Genomic DNA, 12,708 nt, shown 5'->3' with positions numbered 1-12,708 from the left:
AAAGAAAATCAAGATAATATAGCATAAGCAATCAAAATGAGAAAAATATGGCTTAAATTTCCCCATTTAAAAGAAAGATTTAAATGCAATTCTAAAAATACAACTATAGTGTGTTTATTCTCTACTTAGCCATTTATTTGTTATTACTATTGAATAAAAAACCACTCCAGACAGTAGTACAAAATAATAAAGTTTATTATGTTACCAATCCAATAAAGCCTAATTTATTAATATCCTGATACTGATCCCATGAGCCATCAGTTTAATCATCACTTGCCCTTATCATGTACTTACCGTCCATCACATTGTCTGGCAAAACTCCAGGCACTGTTCAAACTTAGTCATTTTATAATGAGTTTGAAAAATCTGAACCACTTCAAACACTGGTGTATTTATAAAAATATAGTCTATAAATTCAACTGGGTTTCAGCACTGTTGGACAAGTCTTCTATGTACAATAATCTGTTCACTTGCACTTCTCCTTACCTTCTCCACAGTGGCTACTTCAGACCCTCTTCACTCATCTCTAATGTCCAATGGTGTCACTTCCTAACTCATTTCTACAGACATAAGCCATCACATGGGAAGCTGGAACTTTCTGCTACCAACACTGCAAACACCTTCTTTTTCTCTTTTCTTCCCAATATAAAAATGTGAATTTTTTCTATTTGTGGTCTATATCTCCATTATCTTCCTGAAATCAGTGTTTAAACACCTTAATTCAATCAATACTATCTTCATAATATTCCTCTTCACAATCTTCCTAGAAGAGTTGTTAATGCGTGCTATATTAACTTACCCTTTTACCATCATTGTACCAAAAAGCCTTGTTCACCACACTACTACTAATAAGCTTTTAAATACTTATTTGGTCAGCAAAAAATATCATCTCAGTATCCCACTCTGAATCTCTTTAACTATTTCTATATTCTATTAGTTAATGTTATTTTCTCATACAATTTGTTTTATTTTTCATGAGTTTAGATTACTTAGCTATTTAGGATCTTAATATTTATGGCATCTAATTATACTACTTAACAACAGAAATGAAACTTAATCATAATGTTGTTCTGAGGAGTAATCAGATAAATAACTATAAAACATTAAGAAGGTCCTTCTGATTCTAGTATTCAATACATGTTAGTAATTACTTTTAGCTACATGTAAAAGTATTAACTCTTAGGACTGTAAAAATATTACATATTTTTCTCAATGAATTAGTTGACTTTGCTTTTTGACAAAAAGAGCATCTTACACATCCTATTCATTCATTCAATAAACATTTACTAAATCTTCTGAGAATAGTCTATTTGGGATGTTTTTATCCCTTTTAAGACCAGAATATCTTTCTTTACAGGAAGATTAAACCAGCTAGTCATTTTTATTTTCTCATTTAAGTATTTATCTACTAATTTAGATTTTTACATTTAACTTTTTAAGCTGTCTGAAATGAAATTTAGTCATATAAAATGAGGTTTTAATTGAACTTTTTCTTCAAAACTTAAAGTATCCCTATCAATATTATTTCTTGAATTATATTTATAATAAAATGAAATATCTAGAAATGGTATAATCCCTTTTCTTGTTTTAAATTTTTAAGTTAAATCTTCCTTTTTCATTCTTCTGCATTAACTTTAGTCTAATTTTGTTAACTAAAAAAGTTCACTGACGATTATGACAACAGTGTGAAACCTAAACCTTAAAGAAAACTGGTAAGTATAAAGTCTAAGTCTGTAATATGTGCTAACAATTATTTACAAGTTTTTTTCATTATGAATCTATACTTTTGGAAAATTTATTTTTAAGACCTTTTGGAGGTTTCTGTAGTTTCTATGTGATATTTATCTATTAGTTCCTGTACCTTCTTCTCCAATATCTTCATATTGTTTCTCACTCTAATTATTTTAATTTACTACCCTGTTCCCTTTCAGTTGATTCACATAGGTTTCCTAATATTAGCATTTAGACTATCCATGACCATTTGCTAAGAGAACATACATTTGCCTACAGTATACAAGAGCAAAATAGGGAGGAAGTAGAGCAGAGTTGTCATGATTACAAGATACAGAATAAGAAGGACCAGGATTCCCACACCTTAGTTGTCTGAACCCAGTTAAGTTCCTGAAACTCTGGTGCCTCGGTTCTCCAATCTATACTAATTTTAAGATTCTTATGAGAATGAAGTGAGTTAATAAATGCATGGAAAGCATTTGGTATGGTGCCTGGTATGAAGTAGCTGCACAAAAATATCAGTTTTTAAAAAAGCAAAACTATCATTATTTGTTTTATACTCTAGCATATTTTGTAATTATGTAAATATCAAGGATACGAACTAGTTTTAATGAAAAGAGATCTTTTCTATGTACCCTAATAGTAAAGGAAAAAAAATGAAGGTTAGATGTATATAGAAGTATATATCCTTCCTCCTCAAAGGAAACCATGGAAAACTACTAAAATCTTACACAGTATTTCATGTGTACATGTGGATCTGAAGGAACATAATTTTCACAAACATAAATATAAAATATTTGTTTTTTTTTTAAAAAATTACTATTTTGTTTCCAATTAAAATGATTTCTTCTTGGTTATTTTTATATGCTCATATGGCTTTTATTCAATTTATTTATACTAACTTCTTAATTATGCACCAATATCCATTTATTAAGATAGTCTTGAGATTTTGGGGGGAAACTATTAGGTTGATTTGGATAATTCTTTTAACATGATCAATTTCAATTGTTCAAATTTTATTTAGAATTTTTTATTCTTTCAATAAAGGCAACAGCTCCAAGTTTCTAAATGCTCTTCATCTAAATTTTTGCACTTTTATTTTAAACTTTATAGTCATTTTGTCTGGTACATGAATCTTGCAAGTGGAAAATGTGACTACTTCAAAAATTTATTATACAATCTACTTTTTAAAATAGAAATCTTAAGCCATTTACATTTAATGTCATGACTAAATATTTGCTCTTAAATTTCTCACTCCATTACTTTTCTTTGTCTTATAAAATCTAATTTCAGTGATTTTCCCTGATCTCTAATGACTCAAAAATTATAATAATCCATTTTATATGCTATATATTATTTTAATTATTTCACATTATAGGATGAAACTGTAACTATACCCTAGGCAGTAGTAATAGTTATATGACTTTTCCTTCCTTTGTAAGAGAGGATGTTTTGCTCAATCTTTGGAAACCATTTAATTCTGTTATTTCACATTATCATAGACAGTCAATTGTTTTTTTTTTTACTTTATGATGGTACAAGAGAGATGTTCACTCAGTAGAAACTGTACTTCCAATTTTAAATTTGAATCTTTTCCAATCTGGTGATGTATGGTACAGTATGTTCCCAGTCAGCCCTACAATCATAAGGGATTAACAACTGACACTCTATAGTGGACTGCACTGCTAAGCTATTTGGTAGGTTAGATGTATTAAATGCATGTTCAACTTACTATGGGTTCACTGAGACATAATACAATTGTAAATCAAGGAGCAGCTGTATACATACATAGTAAAAATCTTTAGGTTTAATTTTAGCATATATATATAATATAACATTTCTATATATTTAACTGATTTCAAGGTTCATTCAATATTTGCAGATTATATGTTTTCTATGCTTTTATTCGTGTCTGATAATCATATACATCTTCAAATATAACATCTTTAATAGCTTGTCATTTTTTTTCAGGAGCTCATTAAGCTCTCTGCTCATATGATTACTGCCCTTGCAAATGACTAACAATTTAGGTTACTAGACTTCTTGGGTCAGTTTTCCCCTCAATACTCTATAGATATTTCCCCATTGTCTTTTGGAGTCAGTGTTTTTAGAGAAGTCTGAAATGTACTTGATGCTTTTTTTGTTTAGATATTTGTAAAATTTATTTTTCTTCTGAAATAAAAACAAAACAAAAACATTTCTAGATACAGTTCTCATCTCATAAATACCTGGAATACAAAATGGACTCATGTCTTTCAAGATCTTTTTTTCTTAACCTCAGGCAGGTTTCTTCATCATTGCTGTTTTGGTTTCTATTCCATGAGTACTGTCTGGGAACACTTATTTGTAAGTCAAATATATCCTCATTACTTATTTACTTCAGTTTTGGCCATTTCTCCCATGGAGAGTGCCTCAAGTTTGTCTCCCATATTACTGACTAGATTTTCTCATGGTACCAATTCCATTAGTTTAGGCCTGAGATAGTTTTAAGGAAGCAGATGAAGAAAGGACATGGACTTTAAAATTGGAGGGACTATGGTCCTAGATCCCACTTTTTTGTTTTCTGACTATACAACGTGGACAAACAATTTAAAATCTTTTAAAATAAAATTTCTCATGTGCAAAAACTCTGAATGATTAACACGACTATAAGAAATAATTGTTGTAAAATTCTTATCACCATGCCTGATATGAAATTAGAACATAAGGTAAACCTGCCATTATTGTAAATTCTTTTATTACAGGTTTTTTTCCTTGCTTAATTTTATTTCAGACTGCTTCCTTTTTCACCTCAGTCTGTTATGTTATGTACACAGAAATTCATGTTCTTGTTCCAAAGAGTTGCTATCACTTCAACGTTTATTAAAAGAGGTAACACTGAATTGTGGATAAGAGTACACTCTACAATCAGACTGTCAGTATTTGAATCCCTGTTTTCACAACTTACTACATTACTTTTGTCAAGACACTCCAAGTCTATGCTGTAGTTTCCTGGTCTACGGAGATAAATCTTTATCATTCTGTTGTTTGTAGCAAGTATGCGAACACTTAAAAAATGTATAGAAGAGAGCCTGAAAGACAGAAAGCACTGCGCTATCTAGTAAATGAAAGTGGGTATTCCTTTTCTACTTCCTGGGATTAACAATTCCAGAAATATTTGGTTTTCCTCTAAGCCCTCCAGGAATATTCCCTTCTTTTGAACTAGAAAATCTTTTTCTCCCCCACCTATTATCCTTATTTCTGAATGCAAAGTCTATTTAGGTTTGGTGTTTGCTAAGAGAGGCTGGGTAAATTATGATGTTACTTCATACCTGTATGTCCTCAATATCTTAAATGGACCTTATAACTTCTGCTCATTATCTTATTATCCACTTAATTAAGAATTCTTGGCCTAAACTGCATCTTGCTCATAACTCACAAAGTCCAATTCTCTAACAATGAGAGAAAAAAAGAGGTTCTTCTTTAACCAAGTGAGTTCATAAAAACATTCTGCAGACAACTGTTTCCAGGGTTCTTTTCGCTTTGTTGCAATGTAAAATCCCCACCTGAGGGGAGGGCATGTACCAATACACAGTGTTCTATTCTGCACATCACTGTTTCCTACTATGCTGCACACTGTAGCTTACTATAAACGGTACTTGTCTGTGGCTGGATTCTGGCCAGCGATACACTAATTTTGCCTCACTTGAGAGTATATACTGGTACACTGATGACTACCAAATAGAATACTAATTACACAGGTTTCATACATATACATTGGGTAAAATCTGATACAAGCAAAATATAGGATATATCATTCATTAAAAAAGCTCCTTCCAGAGAAAAATTATGTATCACTTGGCAGGACATGCAAGGACTTATTTTTGTGTATGTGTAAGAACACAAGAGATTATGTTCAAAGGAGAAAGTGCAAAAGAAATGGTGAGATAGGTGTAAAACATGAACAGTTTACTGTGGATGCTGTTATAGACTCTCATAATACCACAGGAATCAGGCTAGTTAGTTGCTGATTTGCTTTAAATTCTGTATCTTTCATAAGTGTGCTGTCCAAAATTCTTTATTTAAATGTGTGGCTGAAGCATAAAAAGATAATTATTGACTTAAGGCCATTGATTTGCTCTGTTTTCTTCTGAGAAAGATCAGTTAGATTAAATCTAAATATAGACAAGTCACTGACTATCTGTAGATATTACTTCTAACATTCTTCATATTCTGGGTTTTAAAAACCTTTGTTTTCCTCAAAAATGTGTAATATGGCTAGTTTTGAGTTTCCTCAGTGTTTCTGGTAACCCTCGCCAGTGTGCCTATGTTCTTCTTTTAGGACAGCACTCAAGACAGAATTCAATACTCTAAGAATGACTCAAAGAATGATGTTGATTCTAATGTAAACTTTATTTTACCATGTGTTATGGATCATGACGGACGTTTTTAATTTCCAAAGTTCCTTAGAATTTTAATATGAAAGCCATAATTTTATTCAGATACGTAAGTCACCATAACCAAATGATCAGTTACTCACTGGGATGTTTTCTCTAGATTTGGCAAGTTTTTTCTTCAGTTTTTTCCTTTCACGAATTAGATCATTGTGGGTCTTAAGTAATTCTTCAAAGCGAATTTTGGTTTTTGCTTTGGCTTCACTCTCAACTACAAAAGATAAAGACTCAGTCATTTTCTAAATAACTCTACTGTAACACAAACCTTTACTACTATGATATTAAGAAATAGTCTGTGAATACCTGCATGAGTTCTCTACATTATAACAAGTGAATGATTCCTACTTCTTAAAATAGTTTTTTTCTTTTAGCTGTGGTGACTTCTCACCCATATACCTCTTACCTCTTTAGTCACTTCCTCTAAATGTCTCCTTTGCATAGTAGCATCTATCACTGTTACTTGTATGACCTTAGATATCTATAAACTTCATTTTCTAATATTATCTGTAAAATCAAAATTCTATCAAAGATCATTTGGCATGAAAAATGACTAACATTTGTCTAGCCTATAGTCACCATTTGACAAATATTAAAAGTTATTTTTTCCTTTAAAACACAAATCATATCATGCTATTTCCCTGCAGATTTAATTTAATTTAGGGTAAAATAAAACAAGTCCTTCATATGCCCTAAAGGGTTGTACACTTCCTGACAGCTTCAAATCAAGACAAACCTCCCCTTAAATACCTACATCCTGTCCATAATGTCAACCTTCTATCTCCTCCACCAAAATAAGCTCCTTCTCATGCAAATGGAGCTGCTTCTACATTGTGTTAAGCTATTTAAATGTTGCTTCTAAAATGGATCACTTTCTGACAACCTCATCTAAACTTTTCTGTTTCTTGTGTAGAAAGCCATTCTTTTTCTTTGTAGCACTTAACCCAACTAGAATATATATGTATATATAATATACATATGTCTACGTACACCTACATAAATAATTCTCTCTCTCCCACCATACTATGTAGTGTATATTTACATCCCTAGCTACTAGCTTTGGTGGTCAATAAATATGTTTTAAGTGAAAAAGTGATGACTGAATGAATGCCCCATAACAGGTATGGCCAAACTGTGGCCTATAGGCTAGTCATTTGCTTTTGTACATAATGTTTTATTAAAACCAGATATGCTCATTGTTATGAATTCTTATGGTATTTTTTTGATTTAAAAGAGCTGATCAGTTCCACACAGAGACCAAACCTAAAATACTCATTACCCTCTCTAAAAGCAATATTTGGTTGATGAGACTTACTTTATTCATTAATCTGTTAGAGTCCCTTAAAATGAGCCAAATTTAAAAACAAGTGTGTAAAATATGAATTTTGTACAAAAATTTCATAAAAGTCTTACCAGTGGGCATAGCTCAGCTTTATGGCAAGCATTGAAAAATAATGTAACGCTCTGACTCAATCAGGATCCTATTAAAACAAAGAGGATTTTTTATAACATGGATGTTCCAAATGAAAATTAAAACACTCTTCACTTAAGTTATGCCATGGTATTGCCACTACTTCACCAGTAAAGCTATACTCTCTTATCCCAATATTTATGGAAATTAATTGAGTACATTTGAATTAATTTTAGGGTCCTGCAATAAGGTTAAGTAAACTGGATCATATATGAATAAAATATTTTTTTATTTGAAACCAAAAAAATTAGAAATGCAGTAAACATCTAACTTGGTATGTTAGCAGACTTTTTAAAGTGTTCTAAAAAATTAATGACTATTTTAACATGATTTTAAGAAACCAAGCCCCAGCTCAGGTTTGATTTCCCAAAACATTATCATATTAATAAAATATGCTTGTGGGTAGCATATTCATAGGTAATTTAAATATTTCTGTATCTGCCACTGAAAATTTTGCTATAATCGAGAAGACTAGCACAAGCATCTGTGCCATCATTTTCAAATAAATATCTCAGGGTATATTACATCAGAGCTACTCAAATACATGGGTATACTCTGCACATATATTCTTGAATTATCAATTTATTTAAAGATGAGGATGAGTCTAAAATGAATATATTAATTTCCACATAAGAATATAATATGCATGCATTTTTAAGAATAAAATTGTGTAAAAAAAAAGAAAAAAACATATATTTTGAACTACTGGGCATTATTAGTTAATGCTCCAGTTCCCTGTAGATCTATATTCCCTAACAGAAAAGTCTAAGAAATGCTAAAATTCCTTGATCTTCATCAATCAATTGGTTTACTTCCACCCTGAATTTTAACCCTGGTAAATGTTCTGTGACCACCATCAAACTGCTAGCTTTTGGACAGCAAAACCTGTGCTCTCTTTATCTATGTATCACCATTAAAAAAAAAAAAAAGCAGAAACAATGGTTTTATAGTCCAAAAGACTCAACTTGAGCTCATGTTCTGTCACTTACTGATGTGTGGTCTGAGGCAAGCTACTGAATTTCCCTAAGCCTTGGTTTTTCCTTGCTTGGGAAATTAAAATGGCATCTACTTTTATTGTAAAGAGAAAAGAAAACATCAAAAAGGAAAACAATCACACAATGCAGGTAGTGCTCCATAAAATTTCTTTATGTTCATTTAATAATTATTTAATAAATAAAATACATGATTAAATTATTTTAATCATACAATATGCATGCATTTTAAGAATAAAATTGCATACAATATGCATGCATTTTTAAGAATAAATAAATTATGTATTTACATTATCTCTAAATGTAATGTATTTATGCAAAAATTAAGGCCAGATTTAATAAAACATCCCTGCATCTCATATATGCCTTTATTTTAAAATTTCTCCATCCCAAGTCTTTTACAGGAGCTTCAAAGGAACACAACGCAGAAAAATTAATTAGATTGCGTTTCATCTCTTTTTTTTTTCCCACTGACTACCTGATTATCACCCAGCATGGGACTAAAGACCAAGGGGAGAAAAAGCTGAGAGGCTTGGATAATCCAGTCCTTCGGAATTTTACAGTAAAGGAAAAAAGAAACAAAAACACAGGGTGCATAATTCAAAAAATAAATCAACGACAGTCTTCGTGAATACCTGAGATTCTAAATATGGTTTTAAAACACTTCTGGTATCTTAATATCTTTCAAAAATCCTTTAAAAGAATTTCCTGAATCCCCATAACAAGCAATCTTCTTTCAGAAAGCCCAAACAATAACAGCAATCCTTAATGCAACAGGTCAAAAATCTGTTAGCATCCCTTTCGGGGGAGCGGGGCGGCTGTATTTTCACAGTACTCCTGAAATGCAGTGTAATCATTCAGTGGGGATTCTTACCATATAATACACCCCCCATTTTTAGGCACACCTAAATGACTCTATTAACATAATTTGACTCTTATAAATGTAACCCATGGATCACCTTTTCTCAGATGTTTTAAAGAAGGCGTTTCAGTACCAGCTTGACCCTCTAAAAAGAAACGAACACACTTAGAACGTATCTGCTCCAATGCGCTCAAGCCAGGACCTGGAGTATGGAAGACAATGACTGCAATCCCCCGCTCCACAGACTAGAAGACCTGAAACGTACGGGGGATCCAAGATCGCATCCCGTGCCCGCTCGGCGACGGCCCGCGGTGGCGCACTGCGGCCCAGCGCTCTCGGCCTCGCGCAGCCCCCACGCCGCCCCCGCTCCAGGAGCCCGGGGCAAGCCGAGCGCCCGCTCCCGGCTCCCGCCACCAGCGCACCCGCTGGGTACTCACGGAGAGGAGAGCGCTCAGCGATCGGTTCCCAACGAACCGACAGCTGGAGCGGTGAGAAGCAGACCCAGTACCAAGCTGGGCGGGCAGGAGGGCGGCAGCAGCACAGCCAGACCGGCCGCCAACGTCCCAAGCTCTGAGAGCCGACTGGGTGCCGCACTGCGGGCTGCGCGCCGCTCGCTGACGTCAGGCCTGCCTACGCCGCCGTTCCCATGACGACCGGAGCTGCCCACGCGCCTAGCCTGGACCGTGGCCGCGCCTGGGCGCCCTTTCTGCGCCCCGCCCCCGCGCAGGCCCCGGAAGTGCTGCATCGCTGCGCGGACCCGCGGCTCCTCCGCCTGTCGGCGGGCACGCGTTGCGGGGCCGTGCGCGCGCCTGCCGCCCCCGCGGCTCTGGAAGGGGTAAAAATCTGCTCCCCTTGGAGCGGTAAGGAAACCCCAGGATGCGCGGGTGTACCCTCTGTGCGCCTCAGAACCGTAACGAGCCCGGGATAAACAAAGGAGGGAAAGCCAGACGCGCAGGCTGTCGTGGAACCCTCCCTGAATAAGAAACATGAATGAATGAGACCGTGAAGCAAAGAAAAAGACTTGTCATCCCCCGCGCTATCGCGCCCACAAAATGAAACAAGCTTTTTAGCGTGGAAAATGAAGAGTTGTACTACACATAAAAATCTTGGCGGAAGAAAACCATCCGTGATTCTCCAGGCGCTGAGATATCTCACTATGTGTTGAAAACAAAAATGAAAACGTCATCTTTTCTTCATAAAACGCCCCCTCCCCCGTGCTAATTTCTGCTACAGGCGCCATCTTTAGCTCTGAGTCACCAAGGATGGAAAAATACTAGTTGCGTTATTCCTCAACTCTTGAATTAGAGGCCATTTTCTACAGTTATAGTTGTGCACCATCACCTGTTGCTTCGTTTGCACTGGGAGAAAGTTGTGTATATTTCTCTGGAAGCCAATTTTTCTATTCTCAACACACCTTACAAAAGAAATCTCACCTGTTTCCCAAAGTTCTATCAGGAGACAATAGGAACTATTACCAATCCAATGTATGCCAAACAGAGTTTTTTGATTTTTCACTCTAAATCTACTTCCCTTCTAAATTTTATTTTGCATTAAGTCACCACAAAGCTCACAGTGTTTTAGTAAGATAGCTTTACAGTATCCCGAATACATCTTTTAAACAAATCTTGTCCATTCTACCTTTTTAACATCCTCAGTGTATAGCAACTGCCCCTGCCTAATGCCAGCTTTCAACATTTCCCACTGGGTAATTGGAAGATAGCCCCTTTCCCCAGTCCCCTCACTCTAGTTTTGACTGTTAAATTTCATTCTCCAGACTGCTATCAGAATGACCAAACTAAAAATGTAAAGCTAATAAAGACACCCTCCTGAAAATTGTTAAAAGGCCATCTGTAGCAGACTATCTAATTACTTTTCCTGGGATTCAAGATGCTCCATCTTGCCTAATTTCATCTCTCATCAGCTCCTTGTTTTAACGTCATACAATATTGAATTATGTATACCATTCAATTTTAGGCACTCCATATATTAAATTATGTGCGCCCGCAAGATAATTTGTACCATTTCATGCCCCGGACCTTGCACATATTGTCTGTTCTCCCTGAAAATCCCTCCTACTTCTCCAAAATGCAGCCCATCCTTTGAATCTTAAGTTGATTAACTTAACTCTGACCACTCCTGCTACACCCTACTAGATTTTAGATACTGATTCTACAAATTATATTTTCATTGCATTGCATTTTAATTTCTCCATCCCCAGCATCTACCACGGTATCTATCAAATAATTGATCCTTTATGAACATTTGTTGAATGAGTAATAGATGATATATACTGAGCTCTTTCTAGAGCTCTGCATTATTTTATGCGCTTTTCATCTGTACCCACAACCACCATTTAAATATAAATTTGACAAGGCCAACCATCCATGAAAAAAGTCAGAACAGATGCTGGCTTTACTGATTGAATTAGTTTGCTTTGCTGCCTTAACAAAGTAGCACACATTGAGTGGCTTAAAGAACAGAAATTTATTTTCTCACAATTCTGGAGACTAAAGTCTATGATGAAGGTGTCTTCACTTAGTTTCCACTTTCCCCTTCTCCTCTTCTAGGGGTGTAGTCAAACTGGATTAGGACTCACCCTAATAACTCCATTTTAACTTAACTATCTCTGTAGAGATCTGATCTTCAAATCAGGTACTTGGGGATTAGGACTTCAACATAAAACTTTGGACACAACTCAGCCCATAACACTACTGAAGTAGAGTTCTGTAGCCATAAAAGATGAGGCCTTGTTTAGATTCCGACTCACAAGAACTAACTGCATAAAGACATGTTTTAGGCAATCAGAGATCATTCCTTAAGGGTTAAATATTAGATGACATTAAAGAAATTTTCTTATTAAGGAATTTGGAGCCCGACCCCACAATATGTAGATCGTAGCCAACTTTTTCTTCTATCAGACGCAGAGTCTCTGATTTGATATCAAGCTCCTTGATCCATTTTGAGTTAACTTTTGTGCATGGCGAGAGAAAGGGATTCAGTTTCATTTTGTTGCATATGGATTTCCAGTTTTCCCAACACCATTTGTTGAAGATGCTATCCTTCCTCCATTGCATGCTTTTAGCCCCTTTATCAAATATAAGATAGTTGTAACTTTGTGGATTAGTCTCTGTGTCCTCTATTCTATACCATTGGTCCACCCGCCTGTTTTGGTACCAGTACCATGCTGTTTTTGTCACTATTGCTCTGTAATATAGTTTGAAA

The 12,708-nt window shown here is 35.0% G+C and overlaps 1 protein-coding gene across 1 annotated transcript in view; it reads right to left on the bottom strand.

Moving 5' to 3' along the window:
- Window positions 1-10,194, bottom strand: part of LOC308648894 (jouberin) — a 182,631-nt gene extending 172,437 nt beyond the window's left edge. Inside the window, exons 1-3 of the mRNA XM_081294039.1 lie at window positions 9,924-10,194; window positions 7,575-7,642; window positions 6,251-6,375 (exon numbers count right to left, since the gene is read on the bottom strand). Coding sequence (XP_081150165.1) covers window positions 6,251-6,375; window positions 7,575-7,584 — 135 coding nt within the window. The 5' untranslated portion in view covers window positions 7,585-7,642; window positions 9,924-10,194. The remainder of the gene's footprint in view (window positions 1-6,250; window positions 6,376-7,574; window positions 7,643-9,923) is intronic.
- Window positions 10,195-12,708: the final 2,514 nt, after the last annotated feature.

This window comes from Spermophilus citellus (genome assembly GCF_964194105.1).
Source record: "Spermophilus citellus genome assembly, chromosome: 5".
NCBI lineage: Eukaryota > Metazoa > Chordata > Mammalia > Rodentia > Sciuridae > Spermophilus > Spermophilus citellus.
This window is presented reverse-complemented; position numbering and strand designations above follow the sequence as displayed.